The 27,143-nt window shown below is 37.6% G+C and overlaps 1 protein-coding gene across 20 annotated transcripts in view; it reads right to left on the reverse strand.

Moving 5' to 3' along the window:
• The window catches only part of CTBP1 (C-terminal binding protein 1), a 234,332-nt gene that overhangs the window by 24,201 nt on the left and 182,988 nt on the right, over positions 1–27,143 (reverse strand). For 9 of the 20 annotated variants that reach the window (XM_088163002.1, XM_088163000.1, XM_088163001.1 and 6 more), the window contains 2 exons: positions 12,797–12,951; positions 2,925–3,069 (listed from right to left, as the gene is read on the reverse strand). In XM_088163002.1, coding sequence (XP_088019128.1) covers positions 2,925–3,069; positions 12,797–12,951 — 300 coding nt within the window. Of the gene's footprint in view, positions 1–2,924; positions 3,070–12,796; positions 12,952–16,294; positions 16,512–17,958; positions 18,048–27,143 lie in introns of all 20 variants that reach the window. The other 11 variants (XM_088163015.1, XM_088163009.1, XM_088163006.1 and 8 more) reach the window with 3 other exon arrangements.

A 27,143-nucleotide genomic window follows, 5' to 3' on the forward strand; every position in this document is an offset into this window, starting at 1 on the left:
ACTTTTTGTCCTTTTTGACTTGTCTCTCTTCAGTCTTTCCATGTACTGCATGTTCTCTCTCTAATCACCAGCTCCCACAAATGTTTGTGTCTCAGTTCTGCTGACTGAGACAACAAACAGCACACAGCATAATTTCATGGTGGAGAAGAAAAAAAAAAAAGTGTTTTGTATCCTAAAAACACCCGAAAAATGTTTTCACTGTGTGGGTTTTACATAACTAAATATTCAGTAAGTCCTCAGCTAATGCCAGAGTATCTTAGGAAGCAAAGAAGAAGAATAAACATTATCTTCAAAAACAGCATCAATAGTAACATGACAAATAGTAAGCTCATACTATATTTATCTATGTTTTACATTCAAATGCCTTTACTCTGCAGCCCAGTACTTTTTTACAGCTTTCTCTGCATCACTAAAAACCAGCACAAGGAACTTATAGAACTATTTTTCTTTCCTCTGCTGTAGAGATAAGCCTGTCTGCTGAGTCACTGCCCTTAAAGACTTACAAGAAGATATCCCAGCATCATTTGCTGGAATATTAATCTTGGCATCCTGCTAACATCAATGGTAGCAGGAAATTCACCATTTTTAAAAATGGGGGAAAAAGCTCAACTGGGAGGGAGAGGTGAAAGACTGAAAAATAACATCCCTCTTAGTATCTCACATTAAACACCTGCATTTGTTTATACAAAAGAAGTCTTTTTCATGGAGTGACAATGCAGGTTTTAGATGGCAACGTAAATTTAATAAATGTATTTCCTAATAGCTGCCATCAACAAAATTACGCTTTAAAAGGAGCTTAAAGAATTATATTATGTATTTGAGAAGAGGAATAATATACCTTCTTCCCTAATAGGTTTCCTTAGGAAACTGAGGGAACAAAAGTCAGATAATTTCTCTCCTGAATGGCAGGCATTTATTTTTCCCTATTTTTCTTCAACTTTAAAAGCAGCTCATTTTTGAAAGGCAGAGACATAGCAAACCACAAAAAGCAGCAAGAGAGATGCAAGGAAATGAAGACATTTCATATGGGAAAAGACAGCACATGCTCATCTCATATCCACTGATCAATGCTCCCTTCCTTTTCCCACTGCTTTCAGTGATTTTGTGCACAGGTCCAATGCTGAAAAATACAGGAGTCAACAGGCATTACCTGGGCTCCCTCTTCACCTGCATCCAGCTACACCTCAACTTCTATGAATTCTCTAGTCAACTATTAATAAAGTGGAGAATAAGCATGTTTTATCCAAGAAACACTTATTTTCATGCTTTTTAAGAAGATTAGAAGTGCTAATATAAAATAATGCTTAATAGGAAAAGCTGGCAACAACCTCATGTGCCGGTTCTATGAAAAATAACTCAAGAAGTTACTACAGAAGTTCAGGAATGAATGTCTAAATCTGGTCTAAATCTACATTTTAAAAGTAAATCAAAGCCTTTTATAAAGAGCAGATCAATCTTACATCACATCCTTAAGATTTGTATTACTTACACTACTTCAACATATGGAAGGCTGTCTCAGTAATATTTCACTCCAGCCATTTCACCCAAACAATGTTTAAATCAGAGATTTTACTGTAATCTTTCCACCATTTACTGGCTTTTGACAGAGTGCACAACAATATTTTGTAAATTAAGGGATACACAAACAGGCTGGACCCTAACTTCATAACTCGGTCTCATCACAGGAAATGAATGATGAGGAATGTGACCATTTAACATTTCACATGAACAAAAATTTCCCAAATCTGCTGTGTACTCTATCTTGAAGAATTATGTGGCTGCACTTAGGTTTATAAACCTGGGTTACAATCCAGCATAAAGACCTGTAGAAGAGACTGCCAGCAAACCTTCGAAGATATTCTTCTTATCAGGGATTTTCCCCATGAACTGAGATCCTGACTGGTCTGAGCCTTTGATCTGCACCTACATTTTGGCTTTTGATCTAGGACTTTACCCCAGGACAATCTCTCCACACACATACAGGTTTTCTGAGGCTCACAACACGTGTCTGACTGTGGCACCAGTTAAAGCAGGCAAAACACAGCCTTGCACACTTTCAGCCCTGACCTGCTCTTTTTAAACTCAACAAGGAGTGGTTAAGGCTCTGCCACCATTACAACACGTGAGGTTTTTTTTTATCATTAGCTAATAAACTGACCACACTCCAGCTCCTCACTACATCAGTGGCCCTTTTGCTAGGACTAAGCACTGTCACACTGAAATAAATGTTTCCAAGATCTTTCTAGAGCATAATGGGAAACATACTTGGTCTCCACAATCTTGGACAAGAAACAAAGAAAATCTTTACTCCAAGTGGCAGGCTGACCTTTAGATTACAGGTAGGAGATAGTTTAACCTAAAGTAAGAAAAGTACAGATCAGATTGTTGCTTTTTTTACAGTCAAACATCAAGCACCATCTCCTCACAGTTTCAGTAGCTGAATTTATTCTGAAAAAGCAACAGCTGATTCTCCTATAAAATCAGTATTTCTATTTTATGGAGTAGCTTAGTACTAAATCTCATGCATCATAAATAAGTCTCAGACAGTTGATAATGATCTCATTTTTTATTCAAACGGAAGTAGTATGCCACAGTGATGGAATTATATTTTGTAATTGGATTACAGCAGTAGTAGTTAAAATATACAATTGGGGTGAAAAAGAGAGATGAAAAATTATGGCCTTACTCCTTGGGTTTATATTGAGCAGGTGGATTGTCATCCTGCCACAAAGCTGTTAATATTGCTGCTTAATTAACTAATGCTAGTATCTCCATAATGAGTTTTATATTCTGATGGGAAAATTATACAACTTACATATGATGCCACTAGAAAATACACAGAAAACATTAATACAAAGACTTAGATGCTATCAGATTTATGGAGGCAAGTATAAGATGCAAAATAAAGTCTGTAATAATCATACCTAAATCTCCAGCAGATTTGATGTCGATATTATCAAAACCGCTGCCAATTCGGACAATTATTCGAAGTGCTTTAAATTTCTCCAGGTCTTCTCGAGTTAAAGTTATAGTGTGATACATCAGTGCACCCACTGCTTCATTTAGTACCTAAATGAAACAGAAGAAGAAATACTTATTTTATTTTTTTCTTTTACAGAATCTCAGCTTAACCTCATAGACATATTTTCAAGTATAAATGACAGTAAAAGCACGAAATACAGATTCAGGGGTTTTTTAAAGGTTATTTCTCCAAATATCTCCCAGCCTCTTGCTAAGTCTTTTTCACCTGAAGTCTCCATTCTAGCATGCAGGGATCAGCTTCAAAAGAACTAAATGATCTGTTCTTGCATTCTTAATAAGAGGGAAAACTCTCCTCATTCCCCAGGAAATCTCTGCAATACTGACCCCACGTAAAGTGCCACTGGACTGCACCTGCACACAGAAGCAGCACAACCTGGGAGCAAGCACTCCCACAAACAGTGAGCATTTCATGCTTAGGCAGCTGATATTCAGCTTTGAATGGAGTTACAAAGCAGCATCTCTTCACAAATAGTGGTACAGGCATTCACTGCCCTATTAAACCACCTGATACCTGAACAGAAAACATTCAGTGATGACAAACCCCTTTGACAACAGAGACTGAAATCGGTCAATTCTCACACAGGAACAAAAGTGTCTGCCCCTCAGTTTACTGACACCACAAATAAACTCTCACTGATAGAAAAATGGATGTCACATAAATTGGTATTAACTGAGATGCCAAACTTGACATTATCCAGGAAAATCCAAATGCTCTGAGAAAAAAGAAATTGCACGAAAGCAAAAATGCTGCAGAAAAAAACCCCGAACTTGTGAGAGCACCAAAAAAGGAAAAATAAAAGATAGTCAGAAGCCCCTGACAAGTTAAATTATGTTAGTGTGCATCCAACCTACTCAAGAGCACTTAAGATGAAGGGGTGTGGAGTAGGGAGAGGGAGGAGGGAGCCACACATACCCAGCAGTTTTGAATTCTGCTACCAAATAGTGACACTGCACCCCACACAGCTGATATAAATTTATTTTTTCAGGTAGCAGAGTACTTTCCTCTTTATCTGCAAATTGCACGATTTTACTTCTTCAAAACACTTCCCTGTGCTTGTGCCTTCAATACACTAGCTAATATCCAATTGTTCTACAAGACACAAAACATGCACAAATCATTTCAGTAGCTAAGCCAGCTGTAATGACTTCAAGAGATTCCTATGACACACTTCACATAAAAGTTCTGCAGAGGCTCTAAATTTCTTATTCAACAGACTTTGGGGTCTGGTACACATACAGATTCTGTCAGCTGAATTATTTCTGCTCATATGAGCATTTCCTAGTGTACTGCAAGGTCAGTAAAAATAATCAACACACAATTTTTAAAAACCTTGCAGTAAAGCAGAGTCTTGCACACAGAGGACTGTAACTGCTGGAAGCCAGGAGCTACAGCAGTGTTTAAAAATATGTAAAGAAAAAAATTAAAAGAAAATAAAAATCAAACTCCATAAAAATGAAAGAAAAGCACTTATTACTGAATACTTCACAAAATTATTTATGCTATTTCAACATGTGTTTCTGGACTGAGAACTTCAGTTCTAATTCAGATAAAGACCAGATTCCTTTGAGCAGAATTTGCATTTACTAGTAAGAACTGCAAAAAAAATTAAAAATTACACATCCTTCAAGAATGCAGCTACAACATAATTCAAAGACCAGCTGTAGGCTCTGATCTTATAAAATGATTACACACACACAAAACTCCTTTATTTTAATGATGCAAACAATGCCTTTGGAGATTACATCCAGCAGCTTCCAATGAGAAAGACTGAACTCACCAGAATGTGTTACCTTGAGGTGTTACACAGGGTTAATAAAAACCCAACGCAGTTTATTGGGTTTGCTTCTCTCTCTTTGACATTACAGCTGGCATGGACCAAGCCTGATGTACCCTACATAAGAAACAGTCCCTCTTGGGATCAGAGAGCCCACCTAAAATGTCCTTAGGTTATTTCTGCTCCCACTAGAGGCTGAAATAAAATTGTTCAAGGATCTCCCAACCTCAGTGATATGGAAATTTTTTCAAATTCAGTTGCAGCACTCGTTGCTTCACACCTCAAGGCCAAGTCATGATACTCTGGTTGTCTCCAACAAGCCATGTCCCCTACTCTGTGTTTTATCATTTATTTTCCCCTGCCCCTCCCAAGGTTGCTCTGGTGCTGTAGGAGAAAACACCATCTGTGTAGGTGTCAGATAAGCAAAAACTGAAGAAGCAGGAACTGAAGGACACTCCCCTAAGGCTCTGTGACAGCCAGTGCCTCCTCTCCCAGACTGGAAAAGGCCAGTGGTGGGTTTATTTTGGGGGTGCAGAGCTGCCACTGCTTTAGGGACTGCATTCAGCAGGGGTTAAAGCACAGCTGGACTGGCTCAGACATTCGTGTTTTAGTATCACAGGGATTCACTTTGGGAAGCAGATTTTCATTTCATAATCATGCATATTTTATTAGCTCAGCCACTCCAGACTGGCATTTGGACTCTAAGAGCACTGGTGTGGACCCATTACAACACATTTTTTGGGCCCATCTAGGTTATGGCTTGGCACTAGGAAGAGACAGAAAAGTACTGGAAAGCTTTGGAATGTGTTCAATAAAAGGGAAAATATTTCCTAGCTATAGCTTAATGCTGATACTAGCTATTTACACAGGCAGTTATTTACTCGTCACATGGATATGGAACAAGCAAATGCAAGTGACAAATCTTTTACAATTTCTTCTTAGTGACTGAGCTTCCCTAGGATTATGGGCTAGTTAGCAAGGAAATCCATTGCTAAAAATGTAATACCCTGCAAGTGTGTTTTATCACATTAATTTGATAATTTAATTATGTTACTGCTTTTTGCTACTGGACATGTGACCGAAATAGGCAGAAAAATACCAAAAAGGCAGAAAATAATAGTAGAAAATCTGAAGTTAGAAACATTCAGCATTGGTGAACGTTAATAATGCCACAGATTAAAAAAACAGTGAAAATTTCTGCATTTTGGAATTATTAGCATTATATTCTCAGTGATTCAATTATATTCTCAGTGATTACATATATTAAATGCAGATGAGCAAGTCTAACAAGTTTTTCAATGAGCAAAATCAAAACTTGACCTAAATCTGAATATAACACATGAAACTGACATCCAACATAAATATCAACAATTCCAGAAAATGAAATGATCTTTAGAAAAAAAATAACTGTGCATACAAATAATTCACTGACAATCTACCAGAAGAGATGGATGCATTGAGAAAATCAGGGAGAATGTGACTTTTCTCCAATGTTTTCCATAATGAACTTGATGGGATTTTTACCAAGTTCAAGAACAATTTTATTACAAGGAGATCAAACCTGTGAGTGAGATAGCAGGCAAGGCAGAAATTCCAGACCTGCCTGAGTAAGTGGCAGTCAGACCATGCTCTTTGATGATTTTCTGAGAGGAAAGGCAATGGAAAAACCTGACAGAAACTGAGCAGAGTGAGTTGTGTTCCTCCAACAGCTACTCCTGCTTTCATCACACTGCAACCAACTGTGCTCTCTGGGAAGAAAGATCCGAGGCAAAAGCTGAAACATGGGACATGAGTTGGCTTCCTTCTGTTACCAAATGATGATGGAGCTCACTTGCCTGATTTCTATGCCTACATACTTTTTTCCAGGTGAAACTACAGCTCACGGCTCAAAGTCTTTTTCATTCCCTATTCCATGAGCTGACAGCTTTTCCCATCACAACAGCTTGGACAACTGCTGTTCTTCAACCTCAAAATGACTACTCTGCTTTCACAACATGCCAGGTCACCAAGGCTCTTAGGGAACAGATGACACAGTAGTAGGAGATATTTCTGTTTCCAAGAATTTAACAGATCCTGAGTCCTGATTACCCAAGGTTGAAATCCTTTTAAATGTTTGCCCATCTATATTTTTCCTCCCTTCTTTCAGCACCACACTATTTCAGCCATTATGCCAAACATCACACACACCTCATTATTTGGGGAAGAACTCTGAGCATCTTGCTTACTTTTACAAAAACATATAATATGCTAAGATCTAAATAGCAAGGCTTCCTCTTCTTGGAGCATTTCAAGACACTTTTAGATTCGACTCTGAGAGGCTGATCCCAGACACTCATGGATCACATCCAGAGCATGGAAACATAACACAGTACACAAAATGCCAGACTACTTCAATGAAGAGACAAAAAAATTTATAAATTACAAGTGGAATATGACAACGTATCCATCTTAAAAACAAAAATCATCACTAGAAAGTGCTGTATTTAATCCAATTCTAGAAACTACAAAGTGTTGCATTTCTTGGACTTGAAGTTTGATGTGTCATCTCTAAAAAAAATATGTTCTAGTGTCACCAACAGACTTGAGATATTTTGCACATTTGTGTGGAACAAATGTACTTTACCAAAACGGAGTAGGTCTTGCCTTATTTCACTTGCAAAAAGCAGCTGCATGTTGAATTTGTAACCAATAGTCTGTCACATGGGGAAGGCTGCAAAGACTCAGAGCTCCTCTCAAAGCCTCCCTACAACACTGCAAAGAGTCCATGTGAAACCAACACCACTAAAGCTAAAAAGAAAAGCCAGTGTGCTCAAGTGGTATTTAGTGACTCTCCAAAGCTCTGTTATACTGTGTTGCTTTTTACAAGTTCTTGCTTCTCTTTACAAGCTCTCAGCTCCCTGTTAGGTTGCTATGATCCATGGTGCTGTCAGTAACCCACCTATTTCATGTAAACTTTAGTCAGCCAGGATACTCTCTAGTGAGGACCCTAAACATTAATACTTAAGTTTATACTGTCCATAAATACAAGTATAAATATTTTACACAAACATAAACAAAACTTACTTGCAGGCTCCTGAAAACACACTCTCTAAAAGCCTATATATCCATACACTATATAAACTACATATATATACATGTGACACATATATATATGATAGTATATTTCTAGTCTTCTAAAAATTTATGTTAAACAATATATACATACAAATAGACTCACAACTACATAAATAAGCTGTGCAGTCTATATACAACTTCCTTCTAAATACTTCCTTCTAATATTGAAGCCATCTTTCCAAGCCAGGAATTTACTGACCATTACAAGCAGTTTTAATGATAGAAGTCAGTTTGAGAATATAGACTCTGAAAAGCTTTTTACTAAACAAAAGGCTTCAATGAAAAATCTTTAACGGGAATTCTGTGTGTTAATTTGTCTATTAATAGGGCTGAATTATATCTTTTAAGGTTAATTAGGTCAAGTCTACCAGACACTACAGTGGATTGAGCATCTATACCAAAGGAAATAATGGAGTTATGGAAGTCACTGGTGACAACTCAACCCAGTTTTTTCCAAAGTCTTTCATAAGGAGTCTGATCCAAAATTCATCTGGTTTCAGTACATTTACAAGGTCTTGGATCAGCGCCGAGGTGACAACTTACTCCCAAACAGACATTATTGTTTAGAACAAGGCTGCTTCCTTTCAATCTGTGTTCTTTGAGAATTCAAATCTGATGGAAAACTAAAATGCTTCAACTGCATCATGAATATAAACAGCACTGATGGTGTAAACACAAGCTTTACTGCTAAACAAAGAATTGGAAGCTTGAAAAATTATTTCACTTAACCACTGCCATAACAGGGACAAACCAAAGAGCTCAACAGCACCATTCTGAATTTGTTTGTATCAGTTTCAAAACATTAGTGGCTTTTCAGCTCCTCTTTGACATGGTCTTTGATAAAAATGCCATTACTAGAACTGTTTCTACTTTTAATTCCTACGTAAAAATGTGACTGAAAAGTTTCAAGTTCTGGTGAACAGAAAGCTTTAATTATTTTTTTAACTTAAAACTATAAATATGGAAATGTAGTGTCCTTTTGAAAATTATTTTATGTTGTGCTCAGAAAACAGGAGTCAAAGGACCTGACACATTCTACCCCAATCTCTGCTAAAGCTGGGACACAGGTTTACCCAACAGACTCTATTCCTACCTCCATCCAAGGACTACTCACTGCTCTCATCAGTGTTCTGGTCAGCTGGGTAAATGCTTGAAGCTGTAAACTCAGTCAACCACAAACTTTATTCTTCTACCTGATTTGCAACAAGATCTACGAAAGCACATAATTACAGAAAAAAGAGAATGAAAAAACGTACTTAGCTTCAAATAAACTCTTCTTTCCACCCTGACATTTTGTTTTAAAGACCATTATTCCTAATCAGCTGTGCTTCCTGTCTTTTCATCTGACTCTGCAAGAATCACTATTTTCTCTCTTCTTGGTTGAGATGCCTATTACCAGCTCTTGCACATTGTTTAAATTTATCCCTCTTGATCTACACAGCACTTCCATGTTACAGAACACACAGCAAAGGTCAGGAAGCCCAAAAAGTAAAGAACATGAACTCAAAAAAATCTTGGGCAACACAAAGACCTCAAGGGTGTGCTTGAGTCTGTTGTGTCTTTAAAGGTACAGAAGTGGAAAAGAGCAGCAATATTGCAGGAATCAGAGTGCTGGGTAGGCTGCCAAGGAGCCAGGAAAAGCAGCAAACTGTGAATGGCACTGAAACGAAGAGGGATTGGGAAAAAGAGGCAAACAGACAACAGAGCATGAGACAGAGAAAAAAGGAAGTTGACCTGGAATGAGGGTGGAAGCAAGCTAAGTGTTTTTAAATAATTTTTTTTGGATGAACAACTGTATTTTTGGCAGAATAAACCAAAACACTTGGAAGCAGTCTCAGATAGTTATTGAGAGAACCCTATTTGCACATAATTAATTGCAAAATAAAAGCCAATTTAAGCACAGCGAGTAACTTTTATAGACAGTAATGCAATCTCCAATAACAAATTTAAACACTAAAATCTTAAAATATTTTTACCCTAAATGACAGAAGTTTTCTGATATGAGGCAATGAACCGAACTCCCAGTTATGCCATGATAAGAGTTTGACAAATGCAATGCTCAACTTCACACAGCCATATGCAACATCTACAATAAAACAGAACTTAGGGGTTAAGGGACAAAAACATCTATTGCAGCCTTGTAGGCTGGATTGAAAAAGTCCTGCTTTTTCTAGAGAGAATGGGAAACAAAGAGACAAATCAAAAACCAACAGAACCTTACACATGAGTAAATTTTTGAAATAACTTTGCAGTTAGAGGACATTTATTACACTTCTTCAAAATGTTGGGTCACTCTCAGTAAATGTCAGTATTCATTTAAGCACTGGCAGCCTGATTTTTCAGAAGGAGGGAAATGCATCTTCACCATTCAAGTCGCTTTCTAAAGCAGTGGAACCGGGAACAAATGCCTTGACCTGAGCTGAAGCATAGTTCTACTACATATTATTTATCTGCAACTTTACAACTTGTTATTTATTTTCCACAGTTTAATATCCTCAGCAATAAAAAGTGATTGACAAATGAACTCTTGGCAGAAGGGAATTGCTACAGAACTGCAACTCAGTTACCCAGGTGGAGAAAATTTTCTTGAATGAATGAGCACTCACAGTAAGGTATTTGCTAAAATCCTGCTTTTGACCCTGCACACAACTGGCATTCAAATGGTGGCTTCTTTTCCACCTTTCTTTATGTGTTAAAATCTCTCAGCCTGATTGCTCCTCTAGGAAAAACTACCTAGGCTTGTACTTTACTGTCTCAGAAGCTATGATAAATTCCCCTTTCCACTTGTTTTTTTCCTTGAAAAACTGGAAACACAGTATTTTCAGGCACTGTCCTGTCCCTGAAACTCTCATGACCAGCAGAAATCCCTTCTGCAGTTTCCAAAATGTTAACTTCTCAGACTTTGGCTCCTCACACCCCTGTGATCAAGGCTCCTCACCTGTGCAAGCAGAGTTAATATGGGTTCTTACTTTCTTAGACATCTTTCTGCTTTCACTCCTTTTCCTCCCCATCTGATTCTTGGTTCACATTTTTCCCCCGCCCCATTACTGTCACCCACCTGAGTAAAAAACAATATCAATCACCTTTCAAACCTCCTCCTTAACTTCCCAGCCTTTGGCTTTGCTCCCTGCAACTTCACATTAAATGTATCTGTATCTGCTAGCCTATTCATTCAGTAGCTCTTAATACCTATTATAAAAATCCGTATTTCAAGTAACAGGACAACATCATTTGGTATGGCCACAAATGTGCATTCATAAATACACATTTTTGATCCTGCTTTAAATACGCAAGTCTTAATTTTAAAACCTTTTGTGATAACAATTTTATATTTAGCAAAGCACCATTCCCAAATCATGTATTATTCAAACAGTATTAAATTATAAATATTCCTTAAAAGATAGGTGAAGAATTGTTATTTTTCACCACAGATAAATAGTTAACACTTGTCACACAGAAGTGACCAGTGCTTAACACTTCATAAAACTGATCTCCCAGTCTATGTCAAAGGAATCCAACAGTATGATAATGAATTAAGGTTAGTGACTTTTGTTGTAGAAATTCATTACCTTGCAGACCCAAATGATTTAGGACTGTCTCATCCTTTAGAAAAGCAAAATTTGTATTAGCACTGTACTGATATGTAGTGAAAATATATTTTCCTGAGATCATTGAGAATTAATTATTTTTGTATAATAAAAAGCAAAGGATGCAACCTTTACTGTAACCCCCTCAATACAGCAGTGTTGTGAAGATCAGCAACAGATTACCTATGTCACTCATCAGTTATTCAAATACTTTTCCAAACCTGCAACTGAGAGACACACACTCAATCTCAGGATCTGAAAAGTTAATTTATTATACACCACTGCTAACAGAAAATATCCATTGTTTTTATGTAAGGCATTCATGGCACACAGCGATTCTCCAGTCTTGATGCACCACAAGTAAATGATGTTGATTTTAGTAAGCAAATCATAAAACTATACATGTGGGGCAGTAGCCAATGCTATAGTGTTCACCCGAAGAGAAGACTGCTCTTATCTACTAATAAAAGTAGAACAGCATTTATATTATTTATTCTTCATGTGTCATTTAGTCCTTGTAAATGGAATCCATGTATGAACTCCTAACAGTGGTGTGAGATAGGAAAGCAGTAAAATAAAAGCAACTTCTCAACGTGATTAAAAAGAAATACACAGAAAAAAATGCATTCTATCACATTTTAATTCTTGACACATAATAAAATAAAAAGGAATTGAGAAAAAAAAGCTTGGGTTTCTTCTAAATTAAAAAAAACCCATATATTTTCTTTGAACCCTAAAAATTAAATCTTATTTTATTAAAAATCTCAACAAACATTATCACTGCAGATCCATTATGAACAAAGATCAAGAAGTTTTCAATTCCACGCAGGTGTTCTCAAGTTAGGTTGATATTCACCACATTTTCCATGCAAATTTTGGGTTAGCATCTGTTTTGAAACTCTTCTGCAGTGACAATTCTCAGTGCACAAGGCTGCCTAACCCAACCTGAACAACTCCTTGGCTAAACAAAGAAATCACAAAGTTACCCACACAGATAATACAATACTTGAGATTTGTCTTTCCAGGCAAAGGCTGAGCAACAGAAACGTTTCCAAGGAGCATTTCAAGGTATCATGAAGTAGTATTTTGCCCAGAAGTAACTCTCTCCACGAACCTAAATCAGTAGGGAAGCAGAGGGACAACATCCAGCCAAAGACACACTAAACACAACTAACCACAGACATTGTAATAACACGTCACAGCCGACACAACACTGCTCCCAATAACTGAAATATTTCCATTTCTTAAAACACATCAATTGTCCTCCTTAAGCATTACCTTTTCATGAATTTCTTGTGTAGACTGAGCATCACAAAATGCCACTGTGGCTACATCCTTCAGAATAGGCATTTCTACTGTACAATCCCTGCCATCCAGCAGCGCTACCAAAGGGCGCGGGTGCATGGGCCCATTCATGATCGGAGGTCGAATGCCTGCAAAGAAACACAGAAGACTTGTTATTCAAGGCCATGCAAATGTGATTAAAATAGGTTAGAGCTAGTCTTGTTTAGTCTGATGGCAGAAAAAGATTTCAAGGACTGAAGCTAATAAAACAGGAACAAGTTTACACTCGGCTGTCAACCAAACACAGAAGACCCTACATTTCATGGAGGTTCAGAAGGCTGAACCTTGAAAGATGGATAAAACCACTGAGGGAACAGTATACTTGTTTTTTAAAGATACATCCTTACTGCACTAATAAGAAGTGTCTGTGCAATCTTATTCAACCTTTAGGTTTTGATTGGACTCCACACCTTTGGGAGCTCTAGAAAGAGTGAGAAATATCTTGCCCAGGCTTGCAAGAAGAGTGGAGCTTATGGAATATCATAAGCAACTCAGTGAAGATTTGAGTATTCAATTTACATATATAATGATGATTCTACTGAGACTAAACTTTAACTTTAAAAAGCCTACAACAGCAAAATTTTCCATTTACTGAGGATCCAGTTTCAAGGCAAATTGCTAATCTATGTAGGTCTACTTAGACTTAAAAAGTTTTACCAAACAGTTCTATATAGCTCAGTCAAACATAGCATACTTAATCCACCACTGAAAACTCTTACAAATTATGAAAAAATGGTCCCTCCCTAAATCAACATCACACTCAGAACACTGTGGCGTGACAAAGAAATTCACGTCAAATATCTGGGATAAGGAAAATCTGTCCAAACTGAAGACTTAATTTACATCCCCTTTACAGAGGAAAAGTAATCTGTAAGATATTTAGAGAACATCTCTTTAGCAATACAGATGCTATAAATACACAGAAGTACTCAAGGGAATAATATTAAACCATTACATTTACAAAAAGTAGTTAAGCATGGGTGAGAAAAAGGACTTCCTGAGGAGATAATGAAAAGCCAAATGAAGAGTAAAGTACGTGATCTTTTTTCCTCTTTTAAAATAAGAAGCTTTAAGCACTGCAAAGTGAATTAGGATAGATATTTCTTGTATACAAATTTCAACACATATTTTTGTTGCATTGTGCATTTTAAAACATTGCTTATTTGCTTGATAATCCAAGTTAGTCCAACACCAATGGAAATGACTGAGGTGCCCCAGTTAACTTCTACAAGCAATCCCTGAATTTTAAGTCCCAGCCTGAGTCAGAAAGCAAGTCCTGAAAGACTGATATCTGCATTTCAAGTAGATGGAAAATCAGAAGAATCCCAGCTGTACAAGGTATCTGGTGAAGAAAACCAGCTGCTGGGAAGAGAGATTTTCACAACTCAACAAAAACAGCACGTAACTTCCCCCTGGGACCAGCCTCAGGTCTGGGGCTAAAGGAAAGTTCCAGGACTGCTGCCCTTAAGAGTCCCTCTCAATGGCCTAGCCTGAACCTAAAAATTCCAAAACTCCTAACCAACTCAGGATAGCCCAGTACCACTACAATCTGGCATTTAAATTCTTTATCTATTCAAACAGTTTTTATACCTGAAGACAAGAGAACAACAGTCACTACATTTGGTTCTTTTCTGTTCTACTTCCAGAATCTCCCCACATCTGATGATACCAATGGGCTGAAAGACTCTGCAGGACTCTCATCCTTCTTCAGATGGGGAAAGAACACCCACCAGCAAAGTTTTCCATGGAAATTACTCTCTTGCAAAAACACCCACTCCTAACCTCTACTGTGACAGACAAACTTAGAAATGCTTCTGGTACACATTATTTCAGTAATATTCAGCCAACAAAACTATATAGCAGAAATTAATATGCAACTTTTGAAAACTGTGCATCTTGATATTACTATTGATATTGTTTTGAACCAAAAATGGCCATATAACCCTCATACAGACATTTTTAGTAAATAAACTACATGCAAGTAATGTGGTATAGGACGCAAACATTGGAATATACATCAAAATATTTAAGTTATTAATGGAACAATTATATCCTTTAATGGGAATTAAATTATAAAACTCCACATTAAATTTACTTAAAAACATCCTAGGATAAAGCATGTTATAGACTTGTTCACATTTTTTTAAAAACAGTATATATAACAGCATTAATAAAATGCAATTTTGTCTACAAACAAATGCAAAAATAACATTGCAAGACCTCTTTATATTCGTTAGAGTAACTGTTCTCACTCAACAACTGAAATGCTATGGTCATGGTCTTGTCAGTACAGCAAAGCCAGAACTTCAGTAGCAAGTCGGAATGCTAGCTAAAATAAAATTAAAAAAAGAACAGAGAACTTTGATACTGAAGTTGTTGCAGATGAATGAGGAACAATATGGCACAGGTGATTCCCTTAGAGCTACAACTAAAGCACCTTTGTCAACAGCAGAGCACACAGTCCAAACCGAAAAAAGTAGATGAGATTAAAAGTTCTCACTTCCAAGAAACACTTATCTGACTAGAGCTATCTCAAAAAATCATGAAATGATACAGCACTAAACAGAGTCCTTTCAGATAATAACTTCTCTAAAATACATAAAGGTGTGGTCTGGTTTTCCCCTCATGCCAATATATCTAAGATTTCAACCAAGTTACTTGTGTAACATTGGTGCTAAGGGGAATGCAAGACCAAGCCCCAAAGTATAGGAACAAAACAAAGTCAAAAAACAACCAGAAGGACAAACCCTGAGAGACTCTAAGGCTTTGTTAAGAATCCCTAGAACTCAAACACATCCAGTGACCTTGACCACAAAAACCCTACAAACCTTTGCTTGCCAAAATCATTTCTGAACTTCAGCACAGACTTCCTGTTGCACAATCTTTCTGCCTAAATATCCTGCCACTGAATGGCAGGCAGCAACTCCCCACTTAACTTACAGGAACTTCATCACAGTGGCAGCCACTATTTAAAGTTTGCATTTGGGAAGACTTGGCTTCACTATGATTCAGAACCTTTTGAAGAAAAAGCTTCCTCTTCCACCATTTAGATACGTTCTGCCCAGATTTTAGCTGGAAATGTCACACTGCACTGTGACTTTGGCTTTGCAGGAGACCCTTGGAGAGGCAGCAGAAAGCAATGTATATTTAAGAGCAGTATTTTCCATGCCTGCATTTACACTGAACAATGCAATTCTGTGCCAGAGAGAAGTAACTGTAAAGTGGTCAGAAGTGACATGCAACACAACAAATGTGAAACTGATTTTAAAAAATAGGTTTCACTTAGCTGGGTTATTTAAATATTACAGTATAGCATTTCACATTACATAGATAACAAAAATTATGCCATCCACCCCCACATCCTATAACCTTTGTTATGGGAAAACAATCTCAGTTTATCCTAACTCAAGACTTTCAGGAACCCCTACCAACCTGACATTTCTTAATCTGAGCTTGATTTCCAGGGTCATGAATTCGATTTCTCAATGCTTTACAATCTTCAGTATTCTGAGGCAAAATAGCAGCCTGTCATTCCATCCTCATTTCCATGTCTTTAATTTTTCTTGCAGCCTCCTGTAATCTTGAACCAAAGCTTTTATACTTCTTATCCACTGCAACCACTGTAGCCTGGATGGCGTTCAAATTTTTACTAAAAATTAAACACAAACAATACATTAAAACAACGTTAAGGGTCTGACTTGTGCTCACAGAAGGCAGGAAACTCAAAGTTAAAGCTTCTCACTGCATCTGCACCCTTTCCCCTATGGCTGCTGGCTTTCCACCACACCTGCTGTGCTGCCACTGGCCATTAACATTCCAGGGAAACCAGTGGAGTGTTAAGACACACACAGCACCTTGCTCAGGACAGCAGGTGTATTGTAAATACACCTACCTGAATGGTCAGCACCACTCATGGCTTTGCCTGGGTGAGCAGGGATCCAGGGATAGTGTGTGATCTCCAAAATCCCCGTGCTGGAGGGCCAAGTGCTCCAGTGGGTACCAGAGATGGAGTGAGAAGCCTTAACTCTGAACTTCATGGTTTTGCTGGGTCTAAGTCAGGCCCTTAAGGTTATCTAAATGTATCAAAGAAAAAGCCTAACACTTTCCCAACAGTTCTAATCCAGCCCTTAGTCTGGGGTTTCTGCCTTGCCCCCATGTGGAAATCATCTGGTGGGTAAGCTCTTATCCCAGCAACAGCTACTGTGCCAGTGGCTGCTGAACTTTTTCTAAATTAATACCAGGTATAAGGTGCAGAGACAGACAGAGCAGCTGTCCTTAGGCAGCAGCTATTCACCATGTGGCTCACAGCAAAGTGCCTGTGCACAGCTGCAGTCTGGACTAGCTCTCCTGGAAAGAAACCTATCAAAACCTTATTCTAGCCCAGCTTTTATGGAAATAAACTTGGGAATTGAAAAACCATTTCTCAGCTGCAGAACCTGGGAGGAGTCCTGTGCACAACTGCCTGTGGGTCCCACAAACAAGGGGATTAATGAGCTCAGCATCCAGCTTGGCAATCAAAACAGGAGTGGAATGGCTGTGAATTATTCTACCTCCACACTTGACAGCATAGGGATTTACAAGTGATCAGACCAACCTTAGCACGAGGTGCATTTTTTTAAACTGGGAAGAAGCTATTTATGGAGATTAGTGTCTCCCTCCCTCCCAAATCCAACCTGCATCTCCTGCTCCTTAAACAAAGGTGCATTGTTCGTGCTACACTCCAAGGGGGAAGAAGCCAATGCCATTAGGCACACTCAGCACTGCAGGGTAAGAAAGCTCTCCCTGACATAATCCAGGCTGTTAAAACGTATTTTAAACTTTTTGTAAAACAACCTTTTATGGTACAAACTGGCAGCAATTGAAGCAATCACTTAGCCCAAACACCAGAGATCTCGAAAGTAGGCTGGTACAGTTTACTGACATTAGAAAATGTACTAAAATACAAAGCTATCAAGATTAATGATGAACAATGTAATTTTCACATTTTTCTGCTGCTGATTAATGTAACATCATTAGGCTGAGGAGTGTCTCATATAAGGCAAACATGTTAAAAGTAAAGGACATTGTCAGGTTGGTAGGCCCAAAACTTGACCTACCTTTCATGTCCTTAAATCTGTTTGCAAAGTCCATGTAATTCTTTAAATGTGTTTTTCCTTTTTCAAAACAAAAGCTTCAATTCTTTTTTCTGAAAAATACATCAATGCCAAAAAGCACAACACTTATCAGTAACCCTATAATCACAAACCAACAGGCACATGAAATGGAGAAGAGCAGCCTGACAAGAGAGTTTTCCTGTCACTGGGGATTCTTACAAGTGCAAAGATTAAACAAGGAAGAAAAATCCCTTAACGATGTCCTTTTCAAAGAATTTCTGGAAAAAAAGCTTCCTTTATACACTGTAAATCATAAAAATTATTTACTTTTTTAACAAAATGCAAACTACTGAAAAATCTCATCAATATTTACAAACTCAAGACATGAAAATGACAAGTTGGCCATTCAACTAATTCATAGTCTTGCACATGTAACATGAGACTAAGCCCTTTGGCATTTACCTTTATTTTATATTCTTACCTAGGTGTAAATTCAGTGAGAGCTGTCACTTATTTACCATAAACCCTCACGAAAATTTGCATTATTTTCAAAAATAAATGCTAATATTAATTCAAGGAAAGAATGAGTTGTCAAAACAAAAAAAAATATCCTCCTCATAACACAAACAAAGGAGCTGTTATGAATTAGATTTGCCAATATGCACTATAAAAATTCCTAGAAATCCCATACTTAAAAAAAAAAATATTTTAAGGTTCCTGACTTATATATTTTTACATTTTGGACTGTTTTGGTAGACTCATTGTTTTGAGCACCATGAACTCAAGTTCAAGATATTGAGATTCAAGGTAGAGCACAACTCTAAAAGCAGTCAAAGTTTAAAACACAACTCAGGTACAAGGATCAGTGAAATGGATGCAAGAAAAAAAAAAAAAAAAAGAGCGTTTATCATCCTTCAGTATTTTGATATTCAGCATATTTAGATGCTGAATATGCAACACAAAATGATTCGACCAGAATCTGAACCAACACTTTTTGCCTTCAAGATGAGCAGGATACAATTTCCTATGATTTGGGATGCAAGATTGGAGAGAGGCACATGGGAGAATACTTTAAAATAAAGAACACAAGCAAGGGACAAAAAAGTGACAGCCACCCTCAGAAGACTGCATTATGTAGTAGATAAAATTTAATTTCCTCCTATTCTCATCTCATTTAATTCTTCTAACTATATTTCCTAAGATTTTAGGAACCTGCTGCAAAGCCTATTAAAATTTAGATTTTCAAAGTAACAAGATGGACTTCACAGTACACATGCAAAAGCCAACTGAGCATAAGCTGCACTTAAAGCGCATGTGCAGCCCCTATGGAAGTCCCCAGAGCTCAGAGGTTAACACTGAGCACACTGAGACTTTACTGGAAGCACACAGTGGATGAACACTGCTGCTATCTACGCTTTTTATTTACCTGAACTCAGTAAGAACAAGTCATCTTCCTTCTTTTCTTTTTAATTTGCAAGAGACCAAGAAAAATACAAGTGGTTTCCTGTGCTGTGCTGACCCACTGATGTGCAGAGCAGTCACACCCGGCCGTATCCTCCTGCTAACTGTGAAGGTTGAAACGCTCCCAAGAGCTCTGCAGGACACTCAGGGCTCACGCCCTGACACAAAATGTAAAACCCACCACCAGCACTGGGTCATTACCACCCGGTCCACAGCCCTCCATGGGTGTAAGATTTCTGCACACATCACATCATTATTTCACTACCTGTGAGAAATGAGCCCGGGCTCGCAAGCAATCACTACAGCAGACAACACAACAGCCTCAGTACAAACTATCTGAGACAACTCTCTTGCTTGATTTCCCTTTATTGCCCAGAATAAGCCAATGACTTCTGTTTAGAAAATTCCACATTTCTCTGCTGTTACTGGAACCTGAATCATGATTCCTCATTACTCTTCCACACTCACACAGCAAGTGAACTTGCCATTCTCAGGACATTACTCTGACAACCACGAGGACATGGGGTTTAGCTGTGGTTTTTAATAATGATCCCTAACTAGTCTTTTTTTTTTTTTTTTAAATCTAGTAATGATTTGTCTAACATCTGTCAGTGTGCACACAAAATCCTAAGTGCCTGTCAGGGTACCAAAAAGTAAAATCCCACGAAGCACATCTTGAAAGCCTTTGATCAGAAATAATGTTCCATTAAGGAGAAACAAAATAATCTGGCAACATTTGATATTACTACGCATGTACTTCAAACATCAGTGTGAAGACTGGAAGTACTTCACATCTGTCAAAAAATTACTCAAATTACATATTTGGAGCATGCTGTAAAGATATGCCTAATCTTAACTAATACTTTTCAAAATAAGACTGAAAACAGTATGAATCACACCTATTTAATGTAAAATAAACAAGCAGTAATAGCACTATGCAGTATGGTAAAATGTTTTAATTTTCCATCACCATTTAAAAAGCAAAACAAATGACAATATTCAGTAACAACTGTATCAAGTACCAAACTCAAAAAGTCTAAGTATCTGCAATAAACAAACATAAAAACTAACGTTGTAGCAGTGATGTTTTCAAGTAACAGATACATGAAAGCAAACTCCAGAGAAAGGCAAAACATTATAAAGGACTGAGCTCTCCTTGGATGTGCAACACCTCAGTGCCTGTGCACAGTGAGCATTCACCTGTTGGAAATATTTTTAGCTTCATTAAGTAATAACTGAAGAAAGAGGGAGGATAAATAAATTGGCAACAGTGGAGCTGTCCTAGTTGAGTTCACTCGCATCGGTCTCAGGTTCTGAGAAATTCTGGCTAAGGCTGCCAACTCCTGCCAGTTATTCCACAGGTTTTACAGGGATGGTGGAATGCCCCTGCCCACACATGCTGTGGCAAAAGCCACAAAAAACTACTTGGTCACTTACAGGAATCACTGCAGGGAACTTGGGGACGGGACCTACAAATTAAGACCCAATGAGCTTGAGAATTGTGACTCTCAGCAACCACATCTGCCCACAACTATAGCCATCAAACTCCCTGGGACTGATGGGGCAGTGTCTCCAAAATACAAAGCTGAAGGCATGAATCAAGCCTGTATTACAGACGTTCCCACAATCCACCATATGGTGGGTATATATCAGAATATATCTCCACTGTCCTCTTCCCCCAGGACAGTGACCATGGAGCTGATCATGGAGTTGATTTTGGCATCTGGAGGGATAACCCACCCTAACACGCCCCCAAACTCTGGTTTAAAATACAACTGAGCTTATATTTCAGACCATAAACTTTACTGGTGGTTGGGTGTGACTTAAAAAAAAAAAAAAAAGGCTGAAAATTCCTGCTGGCAGAAACTGGAAAAACAATCTGTTTCAACAATTGCACTAGGAGCAGAATGATTAACTCCCTGAGCCATTCCAGTAACAATACAGATCATGCCAAGACTTATTAAAACACTTTCCACGGAAGAAGTGGTACTGGAGATTTTTAGGGCAATACTGATGATAAATAACACCAGACTAGAACAGGCTGGCAAAAGAGGGCTGTGCTGCACATGAAGTTCATCAGTGGCCCTTATCCTCACTCCTTTACTCATATATTCCATAAAAAGCATGCAACCATTGCCTTTCCATTTTACATCAAGTTACCAGAACTAGCATCTTGGCTGTGATTTTGATAAAAGTTCAACAGCCACATAATGTTAATTTAAAATGTAATTCCCTCAAGGAATGAGCCTTGATGTGCTCATGACATATGTATTTGAGCTATGAAGGAAAAAAGAAGAAAACTAATTTTTTTCCTCTCACCCAAAAATGTTATTCTTATAGCAAGTTATTTTATTCCACCAGGTTTGGGGTTTTCTGCTTGCTTTGCTTTAAACCACCGCCTGAGCTGGAAACATGCTTTGGGAGAAAACACCACTTTTTAGCTTTGTCATTACAACTGCTTTCAGAGTGTTAATTTCACATTATGTTTTAAAGACAGTGCCAAGAATTTATTACAACATAAAATCTCTGAATGTAGTCTGTGCTAATGGCTATGCTCTCTGTGCATTTCTCATATTTTAGATGTTGTACAGGATGCTGTCTCTAAGAAATAAACCAAATAATCCAAGTGGAGTCAACATCAAAGGCTTCCTTTATTCTGATCCCAAACACCGAAAGCAATTTCTCCAACAGCACACCTGTACTTTGACCCAAGAACGTTAAACTACTACCTAGGACACTCCTTATTTTCCTTATCAAAAAGTCTGAAGATAAGCAAGTGTGGGGCCTTGGATAACCAAATTATTTTCACAAGATTTTTTTTTTTTTTTTTTTTTTTATCTTGAGGTCAGTAGAACACGCTCAGATGACACTAAAAATAACAGTATGGAAATATTTTACGTATTGAACACTGACATCTCCTTAACTTTTTTTTATTTTGGGAAAGCATCAAATGTAATGCACTATCCTCTCAGCTGAACATCACAATGCTGTGTGTCAGCAATCCTTACAATGAAACAACAAAAACATAATGTGACTTGTTTAGGGATGGGAAGAAGGGAGGAAAGCTGGAAACTTTAAGACTTAAAAAAACTAAAAACTTAAAAAAAACCAAATATACATATATACACATACATAGTCCAAACTGCTGAGTATAATTAAAACAGGCCAATTCAACACAGTGGTAAAGATTCTGGCAAATGAGGATAATAAAATCCCGAGTTACACTTCATTATGTTCTTCTGAAAACCAAAGCAACTCTGACAAACACTGAACCTTTGCAAAGGGCTCCTTAAAGCTTCTTTCTCTCTCCTTTTCTGGTTCTTCCCACAGCCCCTGACCTCTGCTGTTCTCTGTCAATATTAAGAAAATGGCTGATATGATTACAAACGAGAGAACAGTGTTGTTGTAAAACTGAGAAAATCTGGAATGTAGTGAAATCAAAATCCTGCACCTCCCATCCAGGGCCCTCTGAAGCTTAAATAATCGAGCTTAAATAAATAGCTTTTTCTGAAAAGATACTCATTTTGAAGGTAAGCAAACAGGATGTATAAAAAATGACAAGCTCACTGAGAACCAGCCAGTATCAACAGTCAAAGTGCCAAATAAAACAGGGAGTTTAAGGCAAAAGCTGGGTTTATGTTATCGTGTTACATTTAATCATAATATAACCAAAGCACATGATGTAAAAGAGCTGTTCTACTCAGCTTGTCTTTAAGTAGAAATTTGAGTTTCAATTACAAAGGCTCTGGTCTCAACATCACAGTTAAAGCTGCACAGAAAAACAGTTCAAATTGGGAGTTATTTCCATGACTTGATGAGAGAAGCAAAATATTTCTTCCCACACATACCACATGCTGAAGGGGTTTAGGGAGGGTTTTTGAATGCTTGAAGATCTTTTTGATGGTGAAAAGCCAGAAGTGTTTAAAAATGACCTATATTTGCATTTTTTAACTAGGCTTTATTGTTTCTTTTAGACTGCAGTTTAACTATTCTCAACTTGAGAAGGGTCCGTTCACATGCACTAAAATGCTTTGCAGATAATTATAAATTTTTCAGGGCACAAATCATGTTCTGTCTCAGTAAATTGCATAAAACATTTATCAGTGCTAAAAAACACCAGTTTCAGGCGAAGTATTATAAAAGGAATTATTGAATCCATCATTTAGAGTTAAGAGAATCTTAAGGCAAAAGGATACTCATCATTCTTGACACGGATTTCTTGCCACATTCTCTCTGTGTATTTTTGGTGTGTTCGAGAGCTTGTATTTTGGAAAATGCACTCACTATTACATTTCTCTGAACAGTTAACATGACAGTTCATAGTTTTATTCTAGTTTGTGTGGTTTAGCATAAAAACAAACTTGCTCCAGCTTGTGTGTCCGCCAATGTGCAGGCAGAGACATTTACAAAATCTGCCCACGGCACATCTGTGCGTCACACAAATGTCATCTCCCCCTCTCACAGTGACAGCCTTAGACTTCTGCAGTGACACATTTTGTGAAAAACAGTTACAAAAAAATGGACCCTTTCTGAAACAAAATATAGACTGACAACAGTCGGAGAAGCAATTACATTGGTCTGATTTCCATTGGATTGGATATAGTAAAAAAAAAAAAATCCCCAAATAAGAAACCTTACTCTATGATTTTTCTACGTTTTTGAAACCAGAAAGAGAGATGTCGGTAGCAGGATAAACAGCAGTGTGCTGAAAGGCTGCAGGAGCACTCTATTTCTGCAAGCCAACAGGAAACATATTACTTGGAATTTTATCATTCAAAGATAATCAAACCATCACTGAGTTCATGCAAAGTAAACTTGAAACTCATTCTGTTGTTCAGAAAGAGGACGCGGCATAGGGAAAGATGATGGAAAACGAGTTTAACTGCTCCCTAGTGCCTGTGATTTCTGAAAAATCGGGAGAAAATGACAGCTGAGAGCTTCCCCAGTGCAATACAACAGCTATCAGATAACTCCCAGAAACCAAGAAACCATTATGACTATTTTCCAGAACATCACAGAAGAATATGAAGCTTGAATTCTTGAACTTGGGATTGAGATAGTGTAACAGGTCTTCATAACACATTATTTTCCCTATTTTCTAGATATAAAGCAAACCAAATTCAGGCGCAGGTATATCACTGCAAAAGTGAAAAACTGGAAGTTATTACTTCTGTTCCCCGACTTTGGTTACAGCCACTCTCCTTTTGTTTATTAGGTATTTTGACAGCAGAACAATTATTTCAGAAGAAACTGTAGCTTTTAAAACATTTTCATCCATCTTTTCATTCATTCTGCCCCTCTGGGTCAGGACAGTCACCCCAGTTACAAAATAAAGGTGACAAACAAGTGCTGAGAATAACAAATGAAATCTGAAAAATAACTCTTTGTGATGAAAATTGTACATCCATGAGCAGCCCAGATGAGAGTCATCTATTTCACTTGCACTGTAAACCAGATTAAAATAAGGTACATTCAACCAGTGATTAAACAGGTGCTGGTCAATGAAGTAAATGCTTTAAGATGAAACTCCACCTGTGGTCTTTTTTTTTTTTTTTTTTTTTTTTTGAATAATGAATTAGCCTTACTTCCTTATAAAGCCTACACCATCACAATACATTGTGAAATGTGACCCTCAGGCTGAGATAAAATTCTCAACTTAATCAGACCTATACATCCCTTAAAGCTTATGTTAAATACTTCACATGAAGATAATTAAACTTCCATGTCAAAAATATTTAAAGGATAACATGACTAGTAGCTTAATTCTCTGGGAGGTCTGACAAGGACCCACAGCAGAATATTGGAGAGCTTTCCACCATACAGGGAAGCCTTTGATTTCAGCGAGTAGTCTACCCACCTCTGGATAAATGAATTTGAGAAGGGACACCAGCCACAGTCAACATCTAGTTAAAGAATGAAAAATATCTAAGAAGAGGCTGTGCTGGTTACTGAAAGTTTAGTTACAGAAAGAATATGAAAGAAGAGTTCAATCTACACCAGAAACATTACAATTCAGTATGGGCATTAAGTGAACTTAATAGTGGGAGTTTTATCCTCAGCATGGTTCTCTGCAGCCCCTCCTGGGCCAGGAGTGCCATTAGGGACTGCAGGGAGGGATGGGAGGGAAAAATCAGTTTAGTGCATCCTGTCACCAGCTATTCTGCAGAACACCAAGACTGGTGTGGGACCAGTTTCTTTTTCAACAGATGTGTTGAGAGAATGAGCGTGGGGGGGTTGAAGGGAGGAAGGAATGGTTTTATTCTGCATGATGAGATACTGTCACACAGGAAGCATCAAGGCCCAACTTCTTTTCACAGCTGCATTATGATTAGTGAAAATCTGGTCTGTAAACTGCTGTAAAAAGCCCTCATCTGCTGTACTAAACTCTCTCAACCTCCAAGAAAACCACTGGCAAGTAACTACAAGAAAGATCTGAACAGTTTTGGTAGAAGGGTTTGACATGAAGTGAAACCTTTCTTTTCCACCAAAGTTACTTAAAGAAAACATGCAAAAATACGGGGGTTGCACCTAGAGAGATTGGTTTATTTTGTTTCACAGTTCTGGGTTTTTTTAACTGTCCAGAGAGAATGAGCAATATGGTTGCTGAGCAATGCTATGACATTGATAACATAAGCCAAGTGACATGAACAAAGTATTTCTGACCTGCAGGTCTGTAGTGCTTTCACTGAATTTTTTTAAAATGCTGTAAATACTTAATGGCTTTGAAATTGAACTGTGTGTACTTTAACCTAGTACTACACCCAAACAAGCCAAATGAACTGTTTATTAAACATGTAAAATGGAGTTATGAGCAGTACCAATTGAATTTATTTGTTTTGCACACACCCTAATAAATGGTTAGTGAAACGAAGTGTCTGAAGCCTGGAACAGGATGGAGAAGAATGAGCCAAAGTATATGAATTCAAATCTTATTTTTATTCTGCATATCCAATCTGTACAAGGCTCTTCAGACAAAGGTCTGGACCTGTTATGAATGAGATTACATCTCATCCTAAAGAACCTGAAAGCAACTACACTGGAAACAGAAATTCTGCAACTGCTTATAGCAGATCTTAAATTACATACTCATCAATAATTAAAACACTATTTATTCAGATAGAGTACCACATCTCTATAAATATGAACAAATACTAACAGCCTAACTACTCTCTGTGAAAATATGACAGTAGTATCTGTTTTTCTCCAAGCAGGACACCGTCACAGCACCATGAACACTGCTCCAGTAACTACAAAAGAAGCCCAGATTGTGACTTTTGCCAGTATCAAAGTATTTCAGAACTTCAAACTCCACTAAAATCACAAAATATTAATGAAAATATTCCCTTACTTTTGTCAGAACTGATCAAAGTAAATCGCTAACTTTTTTTCCCAGTGAAATGCAGCAAACTCCTAAAAGAAAACAGGGCACTCTGCCAATAATAAGAAAAATAAAGAGCAATGTCAATAAATACATCAATGAAACAAAAACTGGGTGGTGTCATTTTGCATTATTAAGAAGTGTTGGGTACCTTCTGAGCCTAAACTAAGTTTTGGTGTTAGTCTTCATTCACTAATCCTGCCAAGTTATATGTATAAAAAAAACTTATATGAAGTCCTGTCTTTCTAATACAGTGCACATTATGCAGCAATATTTTTTTTCTTCCTTTAAGAATACATTTTTCCTTGTAAGACAGAAGGCAAAGTAATTTACATTGCATCAGAAAGCA

Source organism: Sturnus vulgaris, chromosome 4 (assembly GCF_052056855.1).
Source record: "Sturnus vulgaris isolate bStuVul1 chromosome 4, bStuVul1.hap1, whole genome shotgun sequence".
NCBI lineage: Eukaryota > Metazoa > Chordata > Aves > Passeriformes > Sturnidae > Sturnus > Sturnus vulgaris.